This window comes from Capricornis sumatraensis, chromosome 1 (assembly GCF_032405125.1).
Source record: "Capricornis sumatraensis isolate serow.1 chromosome 1, serow.2, whole genome shotgun sequence".
NCBI lineage: Eukaryota > Metazoa > Chordata > Mammalia > Artiodactyla > Bovidae > Capricornis > Capricornis sumatraensis.
In genome coordinates, this window is record NC_091069.1 from 245,790,941 (window position 1) to 245,814,986 (window position 24,046).

Genomic DNA, 24,046 nt, shown 5'->3' on the forward strand with positions numbered 1-24,046 from the left:
ATCCCTTCTTTCTTGGATTTCCTTCCCATTTAGGCCACCACAGAGCACTGTGCCAGTGGTAAAGAATGTGCCTGCCAATGCAGGAGACTCAGATTCAATCCCTGGGTTGTGAAGATCCCCTGGAGGAGGAAATGGCAGCCCACTCCAGTTTTTTTGCCTGGCAAATTCCATGGACAGAGGAACCTGGCAGGCTACAGTTCTTGGGGCTGCAAATAGCTGGATGTGACTGAACGGCTAAGCATTGTGCTGAGCATTGAATAGAGTTCCTTGCGCTATACAGTATGTTCACATCAGTTATATACACGTATATGTCAACCCCAGTCTCCTAATCCATCCCACGCCTCCGCCCCGCCTCAGTATCCACACCTTGGTTCTCTGTGTTTGTATCTCTATTTGTGCTTTGCAAGTGGTGAAGATGAACTTACGGTATTTTGTTGTATCAGCCCCAGCAGCCAAAGACACTGGAGGCCCAAGGAAAAGAAACGTGGGTGGGCTTTGGGGAGCAGACACGCAAATCCCTGTGTCTCATGGTGATGTTCACGGAGGGTCTCTGTTGCTCTACAACCAGTGGGACAGGATGACTTGTCTGGTGGGGTCAGATGGCCTCCATCCTCAGTCACCCAGTTCTGTGCAATGGCCCATAAGTATAGCCAAGATGGCAGGGATGGAAAAGGTTATGAATGGCCCCCTTGCCAAGGTTGACCTAGCCCTTGTCTCTGCTGAACACTGGCTCCATTTGCCCTGCTACCAGCCTTGGGGGGACCAGCAGTCATTTGGTAGCAAATTGATCACATCAGTCCCTCAATTGCACTGGGAGGTCAGTTATTCTTACAGGAGTTGACACCTAACACGCGTTTGCCTTTCCTGCTCCTGTGCTGCCAGCACCCATTGGAGGGCTTCAGGATGAAAGATTCATCAAATAGGAACCTGCATGATGTCAGCTCAAACCAAGGACTCATTTTGTGGACACAGGTACGACATGAGTGTATCACCATGGGATTCATTGTCTCTATCAAGTTCTGCATCACCTTGAAAACAACCAGTCTAAATCAACAATGAAAAGGCCAGACTGGTACAAAATTGTATAGACAACAACATATTCTCTATATAATACATGAAATGTATATGGTGGTTCAAGTAAAAGATTTCTGACAGTTAAAATATAGATGCACTTTAAAGTCAAGCCTATGGTTTTTCCAGTAGTCATGTATGGATGTGAGAGTTGGACTGGGAAGAAGGCTGAGCACCAAAGAGTTGGTGCTTTTGAACTGTGGTGTTGGAGAAGATTCTTGAGAGTCCCTTGGACTGCAAGGACATCCAACCAGTCCATTCTGAAGGAGATCAACCCTGGGATTTCTTTGGAAGGAATGATGCTGAAGCTGAAACTCCAGTACTTTGGCCACCTCATGCGAAGAGATGACTCATTGGAAAAGACTCTGATGCTGGGAGGGATTGGGGGCAGGAGGAGAAGGGGACGACAGAGGATGAGATGGCTGGATGGCATCGCTGACTCGATGGACATGAATCTGAGTGAACTCCAGGAGTTGGTGATGGACAGGGAGGCCTGGCATGCTGCGATTCATGGGGTCGCCAAGAGTCAGACACGACTGAGCGACTGAACTGAACTGAATGTTTTGTTTAAAACTTTTTATTTTGTGTTGGGGTATAGCCTAGTAACAATGTTGTGATAGTTTCAGGTGAACAGTGAAGGGACTCAGCCATACATATATGTGTATCCATTCTCCTCCAAACTCCCCTCCTATCCAGGCTGCCACAGGCAGAGTTTCCTGTGCTATACACCGGGTCCTTGTTGGTTATGCATTTTAAATAGAGCAACAACTTGATGTTTAATAATAAATTATTTAAGTAACTTATGGTCCACCCATTAAACATAACACTTTTTAACCGCTTAAAACTATTTCATAAGAATGCATAAATTTACGGAAAAACTTTTAAGTCGTTTGGTTAAGTAAGAGTGTTAGTCTCCTAGGGCAACTGTTACGAAGTACCACGGATGAGGTGCCTCGAAACAGCATGCCTTCATTGCCTTACAATTCTGGAGGCTGGAGGTCTGAAATCAAGGTGGCCTCTTCCATCTCCCAGCGTGGAGTCCTGGGCATTCCTTGCCTTGTAGTTGTATCCTTACCCTCGCTGACTCTGTTATCACATGGCCTTCCTCTGTACATTCCAAAGGTTCTGGCAAATGTATAATGACATGCATTTCCTGAGATAGAACCATGCAGAATATTTTCACTGTCCTAAAAATATTCTCCTCTGCCTTTTTATCCTCCCACCTGCCTCCGGCCCCCGCCTGCCACAGTCGCTGATCTTTTTACTTTCTCCATAGTAGCTGTTGCATTTTTCAGACCCGATCCTAAGGAAATCATTACACGTTTATGCTCTCATCCAGCTATGATGACGTTCACCACTGTGTACAATGGTCAAAAGTGCCAGTCATATGACATTCAACAGTGAGAATCTTGTTTAGATAAATGATGCACCTTCATTTCATGGAATTATGCTTAGTTATTAAAAATGTGAGTATTTCCCGACTGGAGGCTTTTAACATGATAAGTAAGTAAAACCTGGCTTCTAAACATTAGGTAAAATAAGAACATTTTAAAACCTTTTTATACATATATATGCCATGCTATCGACTACTTGTCTTTACATGTTGGGCTTAAAAGAAATTTGTTTAAAAAAATTTCCTCCTCTTCTGCTTGGGCTTCCCTGGTGGCTCAGATGATAAATAATTTGCCTGCAATGCAGGAGAATTGGATTTGATTTCTGAGTCAGGAAGATCCCCTGGAGTAGGAAATGGTTATCCATTGCAGTATTCTTGCCTGGAGAATTCCATGGACTGAGGAGCCTGGTGGGCTACAGTCCAAGGGGTAGCAAAGAGTAGGACGCGACTGAGTAACTAACACTTTCACTTTCCTTTTCTGCTTACCTGAATTTTCTAATTTTTCTATGGTTAATATATATTACCACTTCTAATGAGGAAAATAACAGGAGCTATACAGTAAAAATTCATTATGCTTATCTAGCGGTGATATTTTCAGATGAGTTTTGTTTTCTTCTTTATATTGGGTTGAGCCTAATAAGAAATGGTTATTTATGTAAGTGAAAAACAGTTAAATGTGGGCACTTTTGTAACAGGGAAGAACAAATCTGATTGCCTTTGGGATCTGTTTCTTTAATCTTTGTGTATATTGTTTTTGTTACAAATTGATCACTAAAAGAATTTTGTCTATAGCCTGAAATATATAGGATAGTCAATTCTCAAGGCTCTGACCTTTAAAGGTATAACATTTTTCGAAAAATTCCTATAGAGATAAAAAGTTGCAGAACAGAGAAAAACATTTATCTTGTTACATTGTGACCAGACCTTTGTGTACAGGGGCAATAACAAAGGATTCCTGCACCAGGAAGTTTGCAACAACCCCACCCCCTGAGCCCTGCCTTTAGTATAAAAGACGCCTGAATTCTCACTTGGGTAAGATGGTTCTTTGGGATACTAGTCCATCATAGTCCCACTCTGCTGGCTTTCTGAATAAAATTGCTCCTCCTTGCCACAACTCATCTGATTTCTTGACCTGTTGTATGGTAAGCAGTATGAGTTTAGACTCAGTAAAACTTTAATGATTCGACCCGTTACTTTTAATTTTAAAAATATTCCACAGAGATCATGCTACCGGTTCACTCAATTTCTCAAAGGGCTGTTAAGACCCTGTTAAAGTGTCTAAAATCATGGCTCTCATATGAATTGAAAAGAAACGTATGTCCCAGATTTTATGTAACTCATTAATTAATGAGGGAACCAGCAAGGCATTACAACAGATTCAAAAGATGATTCAAGGGACGCACATTTATGTGCCATCATGAATGTTAAAAAATTTACAAATAGATGCAGAACTGGTCAGCAGCTTCAGGGCAAAAGTCAATTGCACCTTTGGTAGACGTTCATTTGCATTTCTGAATACTAGAACCATTTATATTACTTTCAGTTTCTTACAACTTTGTATGAGTCAGTGTCCTACAGAAACAGCACCCATAAGTTATGTATTCGTTAATCAGTTATGAGAAATTGGCCCATGTGATTGTGGAGGCTGAAGAATCCCTTGACCTTCTGTCTATATGTTGGAGACCTGGGAGAGCTGGTGGTGCGGTTCAGTCCAGATCTGAAACCCTGAGAACGGAAGGACTGATGGTCTGACTTCCAGTTGGAGTCAGAAGGTCTGAGACCAGGGAGGACCAGTCTCTGAGAGCAGAAGAAGACTGATGTCCAAGCTGAATAGTCAGACAGAGAGGAGATTCATCCTTCTTCCCCTTTCTGTTCTTTATAAGCGCTCGACCCTGATGCTGGGAAAGATTGAAGGCAGGAGGAGAAGGGAGAGACAGAGGATGAGATGGTTGGATGGCGTCACTGACTCGATATACATGAATTTGAGCAAACTTTGGGAGACAGTGAAAGACAGGGGAGCCTCGTGTGGTGCAGTCCATGGGGTCGCAGACAGTCAGAGATGACTTAACGACTAGACAAGAACAGCAACAAGGTTGAATGAAGCTCAAATCTGCCTCCAATATGGGAGTTCAGTTCAGTTCAGTCGCTCAGTTGTGTCCGATTCTTGGTGACCCCATGAATTGCAGCACGTCAGGCCTCCCTGTCCATTACCAACTCAGTGATGCCATCCAGCCATCTCATCCTCTGTCGTCCCCTTCTCCTCCTACCTCCAATCCCTCCCAGGCTCAAAGTCTTTTCCAGTGAGTCAACTCTTGCATGAGGTGGCCAAAGTACTGGAGTTTCAGCTTCAGCATCATTCCTTCCAAAGAAATCCCAGGGTTGATCTCCTTCAGAATGGACTGGTTGGATGTCCTTGCAGTCCAAGGGACTCTCAAGAATCTTCTCCAACACCACAGTTCAAAAGCATCAATTCTTCAGTGCTCAGTCTTCTTCACAGTCCAACTCTCACATCCATACATGACCACAGGAAAAACCATAGCCTTGACTAAATGGACCTTAGTCGGCAAAATAATGTCTCTGCTTTAGAATATGCTGTCTAAGTTGGTCATAACTTTTCTTCCAAGGAGTAAGCGTCTTTTAATTTCATGGCTGCAGTGACCATCTGCAGTGATTTTGGAGCCTAAAAAAATAAAGTCTGCCACTGTTTCCACTGTTTCCACTGTTTCCCCATCTATTTCCCATGAAGTGATGGGACCGGATGCCATGCTCTTCGTTTTCTGAATGTTGAGCTTTAAGTCACCTTTTTCACTCTCCTCTTTCACTTTCATCAAGAGGCTCTTCAGTTCCTCTTCACTTTCTGCCATAAGGGTGGTGTCATCTGCATACCTGAGGTGATTGATATTTCTCCCGGCAATCTTGATTCCAGCTTGTGTTTCTTCCAGTCCAGCATTCGTGGGTCAAGAAGATCCTCTGGAGAAGGAACTGGCAGCCAACTCCAACATTCTTGCCTGGAGAATGCCATGGACAGAGGAGCCTCATGGACCATGGGGTTGCAAAGAGTCAGACACCATTGAGTGACCAGATAATGTGACATGATGTGACCCACAGTGGGAAGGAATCTGCTTCCCTCAAGTCTACTGATTCAAATGCCAGCATCTTCCGGAGGTGCCTTCCTAGACACACCGAAAAAGATGTCTAACAAACTATCTATGTGCTGCTATCCAGTTGACACGTAAAATTAAGAAACTCAGAGTTTTCAGAAGCTCAAAGACAGCTCTGGTGCTAAGTCGCTTCAGTCGCATCCGTCTCTATGTGACCCCATAGACAGCAGCCTACCAGGCTCCCCCATCCCTGGGATTCTCAAGGCAAGAACGCTGGGGTGGGTTGCCATTTCCTTCTCCAAAGACAGCTCAGGTCCTATTAAATCAGATAATCCCATAATCTTTTTTTCCCCATTTCAAAGTTTTCACCACTCTTTTTGATGTTTCTTTCTATATTAGAGTTAAAGACAAACCTCTTGTCTGAATCCTCAGTTTGGACCCTGCTTCTCCTCTGTGCTCATCCAAGCCCCCCACCTCCCCCCACCCCCAACCTCTCCCCCAGCTATTTCCATTCAGGTCCCATGAGGCTCTCTAATGTCTCCAGGGCACCAGGTCTCCTGCCAGTCATCTTACTGCCCAGATGCACATTGATCCCTCTGTCCCAGAAGTGGTCCCCTGGGACCTCCATTCCTACCCAATTCACTCCTTACATGCCCTGACCACCACCCTACTGCATCTGAGCTCAAACCCAGAGAACCTACCTCCCTACCCCAAACTTCATCAAAGCTTCCTTCAGAGACTTTACCGCAATTACAATTTCAGTGTGACTATATTTTATGTAAATCTGACTTTGTGATTTTAAAAGAGCACAGGCTAAAAATATTGATGAAATTTCTCTTTATGCTCAAACTTTGAAAGAATGCAAATCTCCCAAATTAAAAAAAAAAAAAATCCCTCAGGACCACGCAATTTGAGCTGCATTTCCAGTGACTGACTTGTCAGTACATTTCCACTCTTGCCCTAGGGGAACCTCTCAGTAACAGGTGGACAGGAATACATGGGGCCAGGGGTCAGTTGAGAAGGACCTTGCATATTCTGTGGAACTTCTGACAGTGGTTATGGTCACTACAAATGCAGAGGTGTTACAGCATTTGTGGGGGACTAGAGCAGGCCACCCTAACATAGGCCTCTTTGCATATGGATTATTTTAAGTTCAAGATGATTGACAAACAGCTGACATCAAACAAGCTTCACCCTCCCCTTTTCTGTACCAGGAAGGGCAAGAGTATGGTAATCACTGGAGGCTCTTTATCAGAATCTACGTTAGAAAACTGATCATGACAACACTCATCTTTCTTTAGGCTCACCCCTGTATTACCCTCCCACAGTTTGCCACCCCCAAACCTCAACTCCTTTTCATTTTCTTTCTCTTCTCTGGAGATTTATTTCCTTGTTAGATACTAGACAACCCCATGTCCAAACGGCCCCTCTGAGTTACCAGAGCACTGAGTTTCTTCTGTTGTGTATGTATGTTGCACGTGTTAATAAATTCTTGCTAATCTCTTGTTTTTCTCTTGTTAATCTGTCTTTGTCAGTTTAATTTCCAGGGTCCCAGCCACCAAAGAGAGTAAAGTTTTCTTCTTTCCCCTCGCCTATACACTCTTTGTTATTATAGCTTAAATTTTCCTAAGAAGCTCTAATGATATTGTCCAGTAGCAGGGCTGAGGTTGAGGGTGGGCCTGGAAATGTTGGTTGATATTGCGCTCTGAGGGTTTCCCTGGCTCACTGGTAAAGAACCGGTTTGCCAATGCAGGAGATGCAGGTTCAATCCCTGGGTGGGAAAGATACCCTGGAAAAGGAAATGGCAATCCACTCCAGTATTCTTGCCTGGATAATTCCGTGGACAGAAGAGCTCAGTGCACTATAGTCCACAGGGTCACAAAGAGTAGGACAACAGGGTCATACACTCATTGTGATCTGAAGGCCAGTCCTCACAACTCCTGGTGATTGATATTACCTTTTTTTAAAAAAAACTTTTTATTTTGTATTGTGGTATAGCACATTAACCGGAGAAGGCAATGACACCCCACTCCAGTACTCTTGCCTGGAAAATCCCATGGACGGAGGAGCCTGGTGGGCTGCAGTCCATGGGGTCGCTAAGAGTCAGACACGACTGAGCGACTTCCCTTTCACTTTTCACTTTCATGCGTTGGAGAAGGAAATGGCAACCCACTCCAGTGTTCTTGCCTGGAGAATCCCAGGGACAGAGGAGCCTGGTGGGCTGCCGTCTCCAGGGTCGCACAGAGTCGGACACGACTGAAGCGACTTAGCAGAGCACATTAACAATGTTTTGATAGTTTCAGGTGAGCAAAGGGACTCAGCCATACATATACATGTATCCATTGTCCACCAAACGCCCCTCCCACCCAGGCTGCCACAAAACATTGAGCAGAGTTCCTTGTGATATACAGTAGGTCCCTGTTGGTTGTCCATTTTATTTTTTAAATTTTTTATTTCATTTCTGGTTATCCATTTTAAATACAGCAGTGTGCACATATCCATCCCAAACTTTCTAACTATCCCTTCTCCCCAGCAACCACGAGTTCATTCTCTCAGCCTGTGAATCTCTTTCTGTTTTGTAAGTAAGTTCATTTGTACCATTTCTTTCTAGATGCCACATATAAAGGATGCCTGGTGACTGATATTCTAAATGTCAGGATGGAATGAAGCCAAGAAGACAAAAAAGCACTTTGGGCAAAATGAGCTATGTTGGCCTTTGATTTTTCCTTCCTGTGGCTCATTGTCTTGGAATCATTTGAGTTTTGAATTATCTCAGTCCTTCAGGGTCACAGCTCCTAAATAAGATGCTTTAATCCTGTGTGTATTTGTGAGATATTTGGCAAATATATTGACTCTCCAGGTCTATCTGCTTGTTTACCATTTTTCTGACCAGCTCCTAGCCCTAGAGCTTGGTTGAGAAGGAAAAAAAAAAATCTTTTCCTCTATCCTCGTCTGTTCTGTGCCTGAGGCCTGTGAATTAAACTGACTATAATAGCTGGATTAACAGGAGAAAAGATTTATTTTGTATGCATATGGGAGCCAACAAAGGAAGTAATTGTCTCATTGAATGGTTAAAGACTTGCACAGCTAACTTACTAGGAGAAAGGAAGCAGCTGAGAAAAGGTACCTTAGGCAAAGAACACAGTTTTTTTTATGATAGATGGGAGTTAAGAAATTTGTGGTGACATTTGTCTGTCTACACAGGCATGAGTGGTCTTGCTGTCTTCCTTAGCATCATAAACTCCCCTGGAGACAGGATTTGGAGTAGATTTCATTTGTGTTTTCTCTTCTGGGCATAGACCTACCCTGGAGGGAAATTTATGGCAACCTAATTTCCTAGAAGGTGCTGTTTTCAACTAGAAAAGGAAAGCTCTGAGAAGGTTATTCCCTCCCCCCCCCCACCCTTTTTTTGCATTTGTTGAATCTCAGTCTTCAGCTTAAAAATAATCTTTATGCCAAAGTGGCCTATTTTGGGGTGGTGTGTTCTGAATCCTTTCATCTGGAAAGCACAGTGTTTCCCCCATATTCATTCCTTTCAGGGTCTTACTCTCAGTACAAGATCCACACCTGTGCCCTGAGTTCCATGACTGGATTAGAATGTGATGGAGACCAGCCAGAAACTCAGAAAGAACCGTAAGAGAGTAGACAATTTGGTACGATGTTGCTTCATGATTTAGGGGGATGACCTTTTTTTAGGAATTATCAATGCTCCGAAAATCAAAGTTCCTTGATTCGCTTCCAAGGGTCTGGGGTCTGGGACGTCTGTAGAAAACCTCTTAGCAGTTTTCCAATGAACCCTCCATGGGAAACAGGACTTGACTTTTACTATTATTATTATTATTATTATTATTATTTTTTTCAACTTGCTCAGTGCTTTATTGAACCAAGACCCTTCCAGATGACTCAGCAGAGCCTTCAAGAAGCCCTGCCCATATCCCGAGATTCAGAATCCAGAGGTGGCTGGCCTTAGCTTAGCTGCTTCCATAACATTTCCTTTTGAATATCTCCAAATCTTAGAGTGTAAAGATTTTGTTACAGACAGGCACATGTATACTCCTGCTGCAGGCAGTCACATTCACCAAAATGCCTTCAGTTCAGTGGTTTGTGGACAAGGCATTGTGGGTCTATGGCCATCCATACATCCACCATCCATCCACACTTCCATTCATCCATCTGTCCGTCCGTGACAAGACAGTAGCAAGTCCTGACATGGGTTCAGCCCCCAGGGTTCACAGCGGTGAGGGCTAGGTTTCCAGTGGGCTCAGGACGCAGGCCTTAACCCTCACCCAAGGGCCTCCATGGATAATAACATCCCTTTCCGAGCCACAGAAGCCAGGGCCAAGCGGGTTATGAATGTTTGTATCTTTAACAACTGGACAGGGGAAACCTAAACCTTAGCCTGTGACTATCCTGAGATGGGAAAAAAAAGAGACCAAGCATACAAACAACACTGAAACAGGAAAGAGGAAGAGCTCATGCCTGTGCTGGAGACGTTCACATGGAGAGACGGGAAGGAGAAAGGGGAGTGTGGCACACATACTTAGGAGTGTGTTAGCACCTGGGACACGGTGCTAACTCCGAGGGTAGCGGTGGCTCCTCCTAGGAGGCTGGAGCTTTCTCTCAGCCACATACATATAAACAAAGCTCTTAGGAAAAAAGAGGCTTTTCTGAATACATCAAGACAAAGGGTTAACCCAAACAAGGAAGAAAAAGACACCAAAAAGGTTCCTGTTAGACACAGATACTTCCTTTGAGCTAGACTTAATCCAATCTCACTTAGTCAGCAGGCTGGGCTCTCCTGGAGTGAGGGTGGGGGTGTCACCAGGATATGGAACATGACTGGAATGAGACAGAGGATCAGGGCTGGTGCAGGCAGACAGGACACCCTCACCGTCTTTTCCCTGGACAGCAGACCCTCAGCCCCGGAGGCCACAGAGCGGCTGATGCCCAGGCCGCACAAAGCAAGGAAGGTGGGTGGGACAGTCGCTGGCCCTTCACTGGTCCTGCAGGCGGCTGCAGAGCTCTCTCCGGCTCCGCTCGCCAGCCCAGCTGCGTGTCTTGAGGCGGAAGGTCTTCATTTCATCCTTGAAGTCCTCATGGTTCATGGGCTGGTAGTCTTGAGACTCAGAAGGTCGGGTGCTGTGGGAAGAAGTCCTTGTAGCCGCCTTTGAGTATATACATCTCAGGATAGTAGAGGCTGGGGTAGTCGTTGGAAGCTCTGTCTCGTTCCCTGATGAAATGGCACATGCAGGGGCCCCGCTCAGATGAAAATTCACAGTGGAAAATGAGGATGGTTCTCTTATCCAGGCTGCAGGGTGTGATGGGGCTCTGTAGCAGGAAGGTCTCGGCATCCCGTTCCAGAGGCAGGTTCACAGCAGTCTTGATGTGCCCGCCTTCATACTCATTGGGGTATCTGCAGTCGACAATCACAAACTTCTCCACGATGTGGCTGAACTTGCCTGTCAGCAGAGCCACCACCGTTTCTGGTGAGATGTACTTGAGATCTTGGTGCTTTCCATCCACAGTTTGTAGGAGGAAGGCCTTGGAGTAATCCCCGATCAGTTCTCGGTGGTCACTGTCCAGGATATTCTCAATCTCATCATGACACAGAGACTTTGAGCAGAGAATGCGGGCTTTAGGTTCCTCAGCCTCCCGCAGCTCCTCCTCTGGAGGGGTCACGCTCCTTTTCCGCGTGTTCTGTACAGGCAGATCCTGGTCCTGCGGGCGCTCCAGCCTCTTGAGGATGGGCCGGATCACACCGCAGGGCATGGACGGAGAGCGGAAGAGCCGCTGGCACTTGCTGTACATGATGAGGTCCTGTTCCTCTTCCTTTTCTGAGGTCTTGACCAGTGGGGCACTGATGAGGCTCTCCATGCCTGGGGGAACTACATCATTCTCCTTTAAGTCAGTCTCCAGGATATCCACGAATCCATCGTCTTCCTCAACAGCCCCTGTGGAGGGGGTCAGGGAGAAGTGGCATCGGGCCAGGGGGATCAGTTCCTCTACTTCCATCTTCCGCTCAGGGGTGAGACACATCAGGTCGGGAGCTGAGCTTGGCCTCTGGGCAAAGGCTTCTCTGCGGCTGGCCCGCTCCCCAAGAGCACGGGAGTGGCTGGGATGTGTGGGTTTCCCTGGCATCTTGAAGACAAATCCATCGTTCTCTTTGTCCTCCCCAGAGCCGTGGGCAGCTTGGTCACATGCCTCAGTCTTCCTCCAGGTGCCAGACGCTTGGGAGTTGGTGATGTTCCGTAGCACAGGACTGTGGCCCAGAAGCCTCCCCGGCAAGGACTGGAAACGTCGGATGGCAAACTGCTCATTTTGAATAACTCGGCTAGCTGCCTGGATGGCCTGTTCAAACCTGCCGAGCCCAGCGAGATGGTGCATAGTCTGGGTGAGGGTGGTGACCGGTGAGGAAGTGGCCGCGCACTCCGGAGACCCCAGGAGGCCATGAGCCCCCAGCTGGAGGCCCGGGAGGTGGCCAGGACGCTGGGCGCCACCTCGCATGCCGGCCGGACTGAGAGCCGAGCCTGCCACGGGCTCCGGCTGGGGCAGCTCCATCGCGGTGGGGCGGGTGGGCCTGGCGTAGGGCGACCAACAGACGCAGGGCACAGCTGGCCTGGGCGAGGTAGGGAGCCGGCCCGGGGTGGAGGGGAAGGGAGGGAGGAAGAGCAACGGGGCAGGAGAGAGAGAGGAGAGGGAAGTGGGGAGGGAGGGACACGGGGACAAGCCACCAGCCCAGGAAGCCTCTAAGGACTTGACTTTTATTTTTTATTATTTTTTTTTTTAATTTTTTTTTTTTTTTTAATTTTAAAATCTTTAATTGACTTTTAAAGCTGGCTCTACTCCACAGGACTTCACCCTCAGGACTTTGTTTTTTTTTTTTTCTTTCACAAAACAACCTGTTCTTGTGGACGTGGAGGAACCTGTCTGGGAGCAGGAACCGGCTTTGCCAGCCCCGGGCCTGTGCCGGAGCCCAGGGAGCAAGGTTGGTTGGCAGCCGGCCGGGTCCGCGTCCATATCTATATCCACAACCATGGGCAGGAAGGGGCTGCTGTCCTCTCACTGGGGCAGGAGGCTCGGGCCTGACTCTGTTGGATGTGAGAAAGCTCGTGGGCGGGAACCAGGGTTGGAGGCCAGGTGGAAGTGCAGCCGTGGCCCTGAGGCGGGGCGTTGTCCATCTGACCGGCCCTCGGGCTGGCTGATGATTAACTGAGAGTCTGCTGTTCTGGGCCCGAGGCGGGAGGCCACCTCTGTGTGCACAGCTTGGCCTGTGACGTGAGCCACTTCCTGGTAACAGCTGAGTACCGTCCAGATTCTCCAGTGGCCGACAGATTTGTTCCTGCGTTTGTGTGGGGAGAGGTCGGAGGCAGGAAAGAGGGGACCAAGAACCTTCGCTGAAGGCCCGAGAGGCAGATACACCTGGCACAGGTGAGACACCCCGTGGGCCTGGTGTGTGGCCAGTGGACTCCCCACAGATACCGGCTTCCTCCTGGGGAGCTGGTGCTTAACTCCTGGAGGCCCGCTAGCTGCTGGCGTTGGGGGGAAAGAGCAATCTGAGCCATATCTGTTTCCCAAATTCCACAGAGTTGAAAGGAAAACTGGGATGCCCTGTGAGTGTAGGAATTTGAGACAGTTTTTCAATTCTAGTTTCTCTGGGAGCTGTTCTTGGGTTGCGTTGAAAGCTGAGACTTGGCTGGAAAATTCCTGGCATGCCTGTTATTCATCGGACAGACTTTAAATGCCGTTTATTCGTCCCCAAGGCTTCCCCAGTGGCTCAGCAGTAAAGAATTCTTCTGCAATGCAGGAGATGCAGGAGACTCAGGTTTGATCCCTGGGTTGAGAGGCTCCCCTGGAGGAGGAAATGGCAATGCACCCCATATTCTCGCCTGGAGAATACCACGGATAGAGGAACCTGGCGGGCTACAGTCCATGGGGTCACAAAGAGTTGGACACGATTGAACAACTGAGCACACACACATATCTTTCCCCAGTGAGAGGTTTGATGGGAGGGAAATTGCTCTAAATCTCTGGAAGTTCTAAGACTCCCTACATCTGGCTGGCAGAGTCAGCACCCCTCTGAATGTGGGGGCACCCTGAGCTGGGGTACTGGGTGGAGGAGGCGCCCTGATGCCTTTGTATGTGCACATAGAGGTTTGCAGAGAGCCCCTTGTGTGCATTTAAATTCTCACTGTCTTCATTGTTTTGGGGTTTAGAATTTATGTTGATGCCTAAAGACAGGATGTCTGCAGCCCCTGAATTTTGTGATATCAGGCTGTTTCCAAGAACCCAGCCATAAGGGTGTGTGTGTGTGTTATGGGTAAATAAACCAGATGATCAAATTCAACAATTTCCTTCCTGAGATGACGAGCTTGCTGGGTGCAGACGGGTCTGCTCAGTGTTTCTGCCTTGTCTGGGCAGTAAAGAGTGGTTGGCATTTAAATCCTGTCCTGATGCAATTTAATAAGATTTAAGACTTTTAACATTGCAGTTCTTCAACTAAAAGCAGGTAACGCAAGTCGTCTGTAACAAATGAATGAGAAGTGAAATCTCAGACTACTCCACCAAGATATGAACTTGCAAATTACCTGGCAGAGATTTCCTTTAATTAAAGGGACTTGTCTGAGCTCAGTTACAACTTGAAATCAACCTGAGGACAGTTATTCTCTGTACACACCCTTCAAATAGGGTCTGCTCACAAATCCACATCTGGGTTCCTGTAGCACTTGGGGTGTTCCTATACCCCAGCCCGGGGGCTGCTGCTGAGCTTTTAGGAACGGACTCATTCTGTCACACAGAGAATAAGTGAATTGTCATCTGGTCCTAGTTGGCAGCCTGAGTGACCCTGACTATCAGTGACTAGAAATACTTCATGGTGGACCTTAAGCTCTTGCTGCAGTTTCAATGATGCTGGGCCCACACTTCACATTTATTGCTTTTGGTAAAATGTGTGACTTTTATAACTCGGCAGCTCAATTTCTCCTCCATCCTCTGCTCTGGTCTAGATTCTAGGTGACTCGCCGAGCAACTGACTTGTCCACTTGTGTTCATCGAAACTTGAAAAAATTAGCAAATGATTTCTTTGGTGCTTGGTAATTTGGAATCTTGGATCAATCTGGGAAACCCATGATTTTAGTTTGTGTTCAGCTGCTGGACAGCTTGGTGAAAGTGAAAGTGTTAGTTGTTCAGTCATGTCTGACTCTGTGACCACCAGGGACTGTAAGCCTGCCAGGCTCCTCTGTCCATGGAATTCTCCAGGCAAGAACACTGGAGTGGGTAGCCATGCCCTTCTCCAGGGAAGCTGGGAATCAAAGCATATTTGCAGGAATTTGCTGAGTCTGTTTTCGATGATGGGAGAGGCTGGGGTGGGACGCTCCTGCCACACAGGTACCATGACCTCTTACATGACACAGCTGCACACGAGCAGACGTGGTTTCCTACACAGGCTGAAATTTACTTTCCAAAGTCATCAGAAAACAAAGAGGCGGAAATCCCACATTCCTTCTCGTGATCTCGTGAGCAACCAGTGACATGCTACCATGTAAAGAGGGAATCACGGGCCTGGGAGTCCTCAATCCTTCCCACCCCAACTCTGTCTGATTCAGCAGCTTGTATGCGGTGCCTTTTGCAGGTGGAGGTGATGCAGTTATTACCTGTGTCTATTTCAGTTCTCATATCTCTGCTTGTGGGTTGTTGCGGGGCCTGATTCCTACGTCTTGTAAGAGAAGACAGGATGGAGCCTAGGGTGGGTGGGTCAGCTCATCACAGAACCCTGTGCAGGGTCTCTGATGGAACCCGTTGCCCCCAATTTGGGGGGATGAGTTGTATCCCCCAAGTGGAAGTTTGAAATCTGTGTGGATGCCAAAGCCAGAGTGAAAACTCCTGGCAGGTCAGGTCACTGTGCTAAGGATGGGTGAAATAAAGAGCCCCTAGAAACAGTTCAGAATACATTCAGTGGATGACTTCAGTGCTCCAAGCAGTGCTGGTGACAGTCTTGAACAGGCCTGTCCTAGGGAGAAGGAAAAAATAAAACTAAAAATGAAAGGATAGGGAGTGAGCAAGAGGGTTATCACAGAAAAATGGATGGGCCAAGATACGTGCATGACAAGATTGCCCTGTGCTGCAAGGGGCCAGCAAGTCCTCACCTGGTCTATGCTGACCGCTCCCCTTCCACTCACCTTCAGTCTCTGCCCAGGCCCCAGAGTCTCTCTGTGTTTCCGCAAATGAACACAGAGGCACAGTCCCACCCCAGGACCTTTGTATCTGCTGTTCAGCCTGGGAGGCCCTTCTGCACTTACCCACCTGCCTGTCACCTGACCGCCTTCCCTGCTCATGGGACACCTTCTTGGAAGCCTTTCTCTGATCTCTCCTTTGAAACATCAGCCAGCACATCCCACACACCCCCTCACACACAATCCTCTCTACTGTTTGTCTTCATGCCTCTTACCACCTTCTAATAAGCTTATGATCTAGGTCTTCATTTTGCTATTTTTCTTCTGATAATGTAAACTTGTGGGTAGGATTGCTTTTTCTCAGTGATTAGAGCATCCATTCCCATCCATATAATGGAAGGGAAAAACAGTAAACCCACACTCAGACCTCTCAGTCAGTGATTTTGTGGTCATCATAGAGCATAGTAGGTGTTTCCGTGATTTATGCATGGGCTTGGGAGCAAGATCACTTAATACAGTGATTCTCAGACATGAGTATGTAGCAGAATTGGTTGCATGCTTAACTTTGGGCAGAATTCTTCCTGCTCACCCCCTAGACCTAATCCAGTAGGTCCAGGGTAGGCCTGAGAGTCTGCTTTTCTAAGAAGTTCCTTGGTGGCTCAGCAGTAAAGAATCCGCCTGCAATGCAGGAGACTCCCTGTGAGGCAGATGTGGGTTTGATCCCTGGGCCAGGAAGATCCCCTGGAGAAGGAAATGGCAACCCACTCCAGTATTCTTGCCTGGAGAATCCCATGGACAGAGGAGCGTACAGGGTTACATCCCAGGGGCAAAGTCTAGGACATGACTGAGTAACTAAAGCACCACGAGCAGGTAATCAAACCACTGACAAGTTCCCAGATGAGGCTGGTGCTGCCGCTGATCAGGCTGAGAAATGCTGATTCATCTCTCCAGGGACACACGCGCACTGGGAGGGTCCCTGTGGGTCTCTGCAAGGGGACCGACTGTGACCTGCCTATTTTGCTTTCTCAGGTGAGGAGGAACATGTGAGATGGAGGGAGCTGCCGAGAGAGGCGTCCTGGCCGTGCTGGTGGTCCTGGCTGGGCTGGCAGGTAGGGACCACGGAGCTTGGTGGGATGTTCTGGGGCATCCTCCTGGAGTGGGTGGAAGGCACCTGGAGGAGGCCACCGGGGAGCGTGGCTGCCCGAAGATTCTTTGTTGAGCTCTTCCCACTGGCTCCCCTTCCTCCCTCCGCTTCCTCCTGCCTGTGCCTGTGTGTGCTCAGTTGTGCCCGAGTCTTTGTGACCTCAGGGACTGTAGCCCGCCAGGCTCCTCTGTCCATGGAACTCTCCAGGCAAGAAGACGAGTGGGTTGCCATGCCCTCCTCCAGGGCATCTTCCTGGCCCAAGGATAGAACCTGGTCCCCTGCACGGCAGGCAGATTCTTTACCACTCAGTGGGGTCTATTGCCTGCCATGTCAGCCCTGCTCCAGAAGGGTCCTCATGTGCATGTGAGCCCACAAGTCCTCCACAGCGGGGTCCTTGCCTTGGGAGTCTTGCTGTGGTCCCTTCCCAAAGTCACTGCTCTCGTTAGAGCATTCCACTCTCCTGCCTGAACTTTCTCCTCTGATTCTACCTGGTCTTCAGGCATCACCTCCTCTCTGAAGCCTTCCTGACCTTGCAGTGTTCAGGACAATCATCCTAGTTCCCATTAATGGCAGAGTTAAGGGGCCCATCGCCTGTGAGATCTTCCGGTCCTCCCAACAGCTCCTTTTCAGCCTGGAACTTTCCCAGGGTGTCTGTCAGAATGGACTCCAGGTGTCCCAGATCAGGGTCTCGCAGTCAGATTCTGCACTGCCGTGGATGGAGAGTGCAGACCCGGGGGTGCTTAAAGTAACCAGTTTGTACCCCAGCATTCTTTTGACTATGTCTTGTGCTGATTTCATCTCTTCTGGTGTGTTTTTCTTGTTTTCCTAGCTAGTTCTAAACTCCTCAGGGTATTCTTACTGCAGTGATCTTAAGGTGCTGTATTGAAGAATACAGAAAATTGTGCAAGTCGTAAAGGTACAGCTTGATGAAATTTTACACACTGAGCACTTTTGTGTATCAACAAGGAGCCCAAGAACACTTCACAAATGTTCCCTTCAGCCTCTCCCCCACCTCTTCCCTAGAGTGACTGTTATTCTGACCTCTAGCTGTGTAGGTATTTTGCTTGCTTTGTACCAAAGACACCAATGGGCCTCTCGGTGGCTCAGGCTTTAAAGAATCTGCCTGAAATACAGGAGACCCAGGTTCTGTCCCTGGGTTGGGAAGACCCACCCTGGAGGAGGAAATGGCTACCCAATCCAGTATTTTTGCCTGGGGAATCCCACATGGGGGGCTACAGTCCATGGGGTTGCAAAGAATCAGACATGACTGGGTGACTAATGCTTTGACTTTGATGTGCAACTATAAACTCCGTTTCAGAGGGCTAGATAATGTTGTTGTTGTGTTTTAAACTCTGTCCATGACAGCAGTAAAAACACAACTAAAACAGAGATAAAATAGTACAGGGACGATCAGAGTGTGTGAGGTGCAGTCAGGACGATTTCATAGATGTTGGTTTCTGATGTGTTTACACATTAAGACAAGGGAAGTTGGCTCTGGGGTGTTAACATGTATTTGGGGACAGAGATGTTTGGAAGGCCTCTGTCTTGTGCGGGGTGTTAATCATTTTTTTAGGTGCTGGATGTGAATTTGTCTGTAGGCTGGAAAGAAGACATTTTCTCTGTTTGTGCAGAGCTTAGGGACTCATGGGGTGCAGAGCTTAGGGACTCATGGGGAGCAGAGCTTAGGGACTCATGGGGTGCAAAGCTTAAGGGCTCATGGGGTGCAGAGCTTAGGGACTCATGGGGTGCAGAGCTTAGGGACTCATGGGGTTAGCAGACCAGGCTCCACCATGTTTCCAGGATATGGCTCCCACATGACTTTCTCAGTCACAGTGGCAAAAACCTCTTCCAATGGCTTAGTGGGAAATGTTTAAATTCTGTATCTACAATTCTTCTGAGCCATTTACCCTGAAGTTCTGTTTTGAAGGCAGGATTGGCTTGGGTTGAGGCTTGGGTGTGGCTATTCCAAGAGGGGAGAAGTTGTTGTTATTCAGTCGCTAAGTCATGTCTGTTTGCGATCCCATGAACTACAGCATGCCAAGCTCCTCTGTCCTCCACTGTCTCCCAGAGTTTAATTTATTCATGTCCATTGAATCAGTGACGCTATCTAACCATCTCATCCTCGGTAGCCCCCTTCTCCTCTTGCTTTCAGTCTTTCCCAGCATCAGGGTCTTTTCCAATGAGTTGGGTCTTCGCATCAGGTGGCCAAAGTATTGGAGTTTCAGCTTCAGCATCAGTCCTTCCAGTGAAGATTATGGGTTAATTCTAGAGCCCCATAGTAGGTGGGGATCCATTGCAAAATTCTGACCCCTTAGGAGGCTTGGAAAATTTTGGGTAGAGACTCCTTCTTTTGTAGACTTAGCTTTGAGTAGCTAAGGGCAGCCTCCATGTGTACCCAGAGGGCTCCTGCCAGCCCTCTCCTCTCCACCTTACACCCAGTGTGGTGGATTATACAGAACTCGACCATCCTGTTTCTTCACTTGGTGAATATTCACTTGGGGTTCTTATGTGCCATTTAGTTGCAGGCACAGGGATGAGGAAAATCGGGCAGAGTCCCTGCTAACCAAGAGCTTAGACATCAATTAATAGAAAAATCAATACGAAATCACCACCGTGACAAGTGCTTCACTGATTCAAAATCCTGTTCTGGATAATTTGACTTGTGTAAAGTGGTCAGGGAAGGCTTCCTGATGGGGAGACTACTTGGCTGGGAGCAGAGGTGTAAATGAAACTGGCTCTCCAGGCAGTCTCTCCCTTTGCAAAGGGAGCCAGAAACAGCTGGTAAGTTTGATAGACAAAAGATGGTCTGGTGGTCAGAGGGTGGAGTTTGGGGAAAAATGAAATGGATGTGAAACTAAGCAGGGTTTTAAGATATGATAATGTTAAGGAGGATCTGGTCTATATTCTAAAGGGTGGAAATATTTTAAACAAAGTCAGGTGGGGGGTAGGGAATGGTACCTGATCATATGGGCGTGTTGAGAGCTGTCTGGCTGCCACAGGAGAGCAGTCTTGGGTGGCGACAGTGATGCTGGCACCCCCTGCTGTGGTCAGCAGGACATGGCGGGCAGCTCAGATCCACCTCCGGACCCCTTCCTCACTCCTCAGTCTCCTTCTGGTGGCCCAACCGTCCTTATGGTTTTCTTTTTTTTGAAATTCTTTCTGATGCGGACTGGTTTTAAAGTCTTTATTGAATTTGTTACAACATTGCCTCTGTTTTATGTTTGGTGTTTTGGCTGCAAGGGATGTGGGATCCTAGGGCCTTCCCTGGTAGCTCAGGTGGTAAAGAATCTACTACAATGTGGGAGACAGGGGTTTGATCCCCGTGTTGGGAAAATTCCCTGGAGAAGGGAATGGCAACCCACTCTAGTATTCTTGCCTGGAGAATCCTATGGACAGAGGATCCTGGTGGGCTACAGTCCATGGGGTTGCAAAGGGTCGGACACGACTGAACAACTAATACTTTCTGAGTGGGATCTTAGCTCTCCAACCAGAAATCAAACCCATACTCCCCGCATTGGAGGGCAAAGTCTCAACCACTGGAACAATAGGCAAGTCCCCCCACCTTGATATGCTTTGACTTCCATTTTCACCTTTGGATCTGCCCCACCAGGGCCCTTCCCTTCCACCCCCTCCACTTTATTTACCTTGCTTCGTTTTGCTTTTTTTCTCTTTATTTATTTGTCCTTATTATTATTATTTTTTATTTGGCTATGTCTTGGTTGTGTCATGTGGGATCAAGTTGACCAGGGATTGAACCTGAGCCCCTTGCATTGGGTGGACCCCTGCATTGGGTGGACCCCTGAGTCTTAACCACTGGACTGCCAGGGAAATTCCTCCCTTCAGCTTTTAATTGTCTGCTTTTCTATTCATTTCCAATGTTGAGTAACAGATGGGAGCAGGTTAGAGGTCTACAGGTACAGGAGGGAAGTTGGAGAAGAGGTGAACGGAAGACTAGAGGGGTGGGTTTGGGCAGACCCGCTGTCCCCCCCATGCTTGGGAGACACCAGCTGCTACCCTAGGGGGCTGAGAAGAAATCACTGTAGAAGAACGGTATTCATGTGCAGGATCTATCCGTGGGGGACTGGAAGGGGCTGGGCAGCTGGCCACGTGTTCCTGTGTGAGTGATTTTAGTTTTGCAGATGTTAGTGTGGTTGGAGTTCAAGCATGGGCTGGAAAAGAGTTTCCAGACATGGAATTTCAGAAGGGAGTGAGTTTATTAAGAACGAAGAGCAGGGATAATGTGGGTACCGTGAATACAGTGAGCCGACCTCCGGACAGACCAGGGAGAGTCAACCGTTTTGTGTGTTAACAGCCAATTTTTATAGCCTCAAGACAAAGAAAATTCCTGCTGGAAGGCTGGTGTTAGGTGAGTAGTAGGGCACTGTAGGTGAGCATTGGGTGGGTGTTTTTGCCTAACGCGGGGTCAGGGAGCTGGCTGGTGATGATCAAGGGGGTTTGGGGCAATGGTTACAAAGGGGTTCAATCAGTTTTGGAGGTGACCTTGGTTCTGGCTCCACCTCTGTGGCCTTGGGGCAGGACTCCACGGTTAGGACACAGTGAGTGGAAGCGGAACTTCTCAGTCCTGAGGGGCAGCCAGTCGTTTACATGGAGATGCTTGGTGGAGCGGGATTTATAAAGCAGGAGGAGATCAAGGGTCGGGGTAGGGACAGGGCAGGAGCCCTGGATTTGGAGCATCAGACATGTGGGTCAACTCCCGCAGGGGAGGACTCGGTGTTGGGTGACCCCCAGAGCTGGTCACTTCAGAGACCGAGGTAGGTGGGGACACTGATGGTTCGTTCCCATGGCTCTGCCCGTGGTTTGGTCCTTTGCTCTACAAACTGAAAGAGCAAAGGGGAAGGTGAGGTATGGATCGAGATGGGGACTGATGACAATTTTCTTATGTTTGTCATGTGTGGGGCAGGTTACACACACCACAGCTGATAGGATGCAGGTGAGGGAGCAGTGAGAATTCAGGGCCTCACATCACCTAAAATCGAGCTTCTGAGTCACAGGGCAGAGCTGGAGGGGAGTCAGTTTGTGGTGGTAGCAAAGATCACTGGCAATGATGTCAGAGGGGTCTAGTGATTAGGGTTCAGTGCCACCTGTTTAGCTTAAAGGCCAAGTTCAAATGGGAAGTCTCCATTTGGCCCAGGTCCCTCCCTCACTCTTGCTTCCCTGCACAGTAAGGTCTGGGCCCGCATGCGTTCTTATTCCCATCTTCAGTCCACAGGGAATTTAAAGACTGTTTTGGAATGAGCAGGGTTTTGGAGTGAATAACCTCCCTGGTGCCAGGCAGTGATGGGACCAGGGTTTCAGATGCTTTGCTTAATCCTGTTGGAGTGGCCTGGACTGAGATGCTGGCAGGGCAAGCCTGGGTCTCACCCCCTGCCCTCCCACACCCAGCCCCGAAGGTTGTCTCCAATCTACTCGCATGGACCCGAGTCTGAATGGGGAAGTGAAGTGAAGTGAAGTGAAATGAAGTTGCTCAGTTATGTCCGACTCTTTGCGACCCCGTGGACTGTAGCCCAACAGGCTCCTCCATCCATGGGATTCTCCAGGCAAGAATACTGGAGTGGGTTGCCATTTCCTTCTCCAGATCTTCCCGACCGAGGGATCGAACCCAGGTCTCCCACATTGCAGGCAGATGCTTTAACCTCTGAGCCATCAGGAAAGTTCTGAATGGGGAAGGATGCTGTTATCATAGTGTGGAGTACGACAGGGTATCTAGTCTTTCTTTCCTCGCAGTGTAGATTTGGCCTTTTCTTTTCTTTTGTGCTTCTTCCTAAAATGAGATTCAGGGCTCCTGGAAAGACCCAAGTTGGCACAGCGGCTGTGGCTTCCCTGGGGAATAATTTCTGACTTTGCTTCCTCAGGCTCCCCCCCCCCCCACTTTTTTTTAAAATCCCATATCAGAGGGATCCTTGGATCAGAGAAATGTACCCACAGGTAAGGGAGAAGACCCACTCTGAGTGGTTTTTTAGGATCTTAGTTTTTCCTTTTTATCATTCCCAGAGGCAAAACAAAGAATAGTGATCATGTTTATCCCCATCTGGGATTAGTCTAGTTAATTTTGACCTTCTCTTATTTCTGCCTCTTTGAAGCCTGGGGGCCCCCTCCTTGACTCTACCTCACAGGCGTCTGGGTCCCTGTCTCCCATCCTCTCCAATGGACCTGGCCCTACGATGGGCACATCCCCTGCAGTGCATTCTGGGTACTTCAGTGAGTGATGGGCAGGGAGATTTCTCCCCAGAAATCTTTCATACAGTAATTAGATTCCTTTAGAATCTTCCTTACAACTTGACCTTGGAAGTTGGAAGGGGGGCGCCGACAGTTCCAGAAGGTGATAGGAACACGTAGTCTTTACTGATGGTGGCAGGCGTGGCTGAGAAGAAACTGAGGGTGTGGGCTGCCAGGGGCCTCTGTTTGCCATTAACTCTGAGTGAGATCAGAGGGGAAAGAGTGGGAACAGGGAGACTTCAGAGTGCGAAGAACTGAGTTTATGTCCCAGCAACATCACTGTAAGTCCCAAGATGTTGCTGGTCTTGATTTCTTCACTATTAAAACATAAGAGGGATGCTTTCTTGGTGGTCCAGTGGTTGAGAGTCTGCCTCCTAATGAGGGGGACAAGGGTTCATTCCCTGGTCCAGGAAGATCCACATGCCTTGGAGCAACTAAGCCTGAGAGCTGCGTCTACTGAGTTCAAATGCTGCGACTGCCAAAGCCTCTGTGCCGAGAGCCTGTGCTCTGCCACAGGAGCAGCCACCGCAGTGGGAAGCAAAGGCGGTGCAGTGAAGAGCGGCCCCTGCCCGCAGCAGTGAGGACCCAGTGCCTCCAGAACACAAAGGAAAGCAAACACACAAACGCTGGAGGTAAAAGATGAGAAGTCTCCAAGACTCTTGGTCACTATGCACGTTCTACTTTCAATTATTACTACACACGTGGGAAAGTCTAGGAAAACTCTGGCCACCACTTTGCTTTTCCTGGTGATAAGAAAGTCAACTAAATGACTGAAAGATTCTTGAGTTCTTCAGGGGCAGAACACACTCCGTGTTGAGTGATTCTGCCTGAGTTCCTGTGAGCTAGAGTGGTCTTGGTCCCCTCCCTGGGGAAGGCCAGTTAGGAGTTGTCATTTCAGTTAAAACCAGTGTCAGAATGCATCTGGTGAGGG

General features: G+C 48.1%; 1 protein-coding gene and 1 pseudogene across 1 annotated transcript in view; one reads left to right on the forward strand and one right to left on the reverse strand.

Moving 5' to 3' along the window:
• Nucleotides 1–10,559: 10,559 nt before the first annotated feature.
• On the reverse strand, nucleotides 10,560–12,123 carry LOC138087146 (M-phase inducer phosphatase 2 pseudogene; annotated as a pseudogene).
• A 724-nt stretch (nucleotides 12,124–12,847) lies between these two features.
• IGSF5 (immunoglobulin superfamily member 5) overlaps nucleotides 12,848–24,046 on the forward strand; it is a 55,478-nt gene continuing 44,279 nt past the window's right edge. The window contains exons 1-2 of the mRNA XM_068970816.1: nucleotides 12,848–12,993; nucleotides 16,764–16,843. Coding sequence (XP_068826917.1) covers nucleotides 16,783–16,843 — 61 coding nt within the window. The 5' untranslated portion in view covers nucleotides 12,848–12,993; nucleotides 16,764–16,782. The remainder of the gene's footprint in view (nucleotides 12,994–16,763; nucleotides 16,844–24,046) is intronic.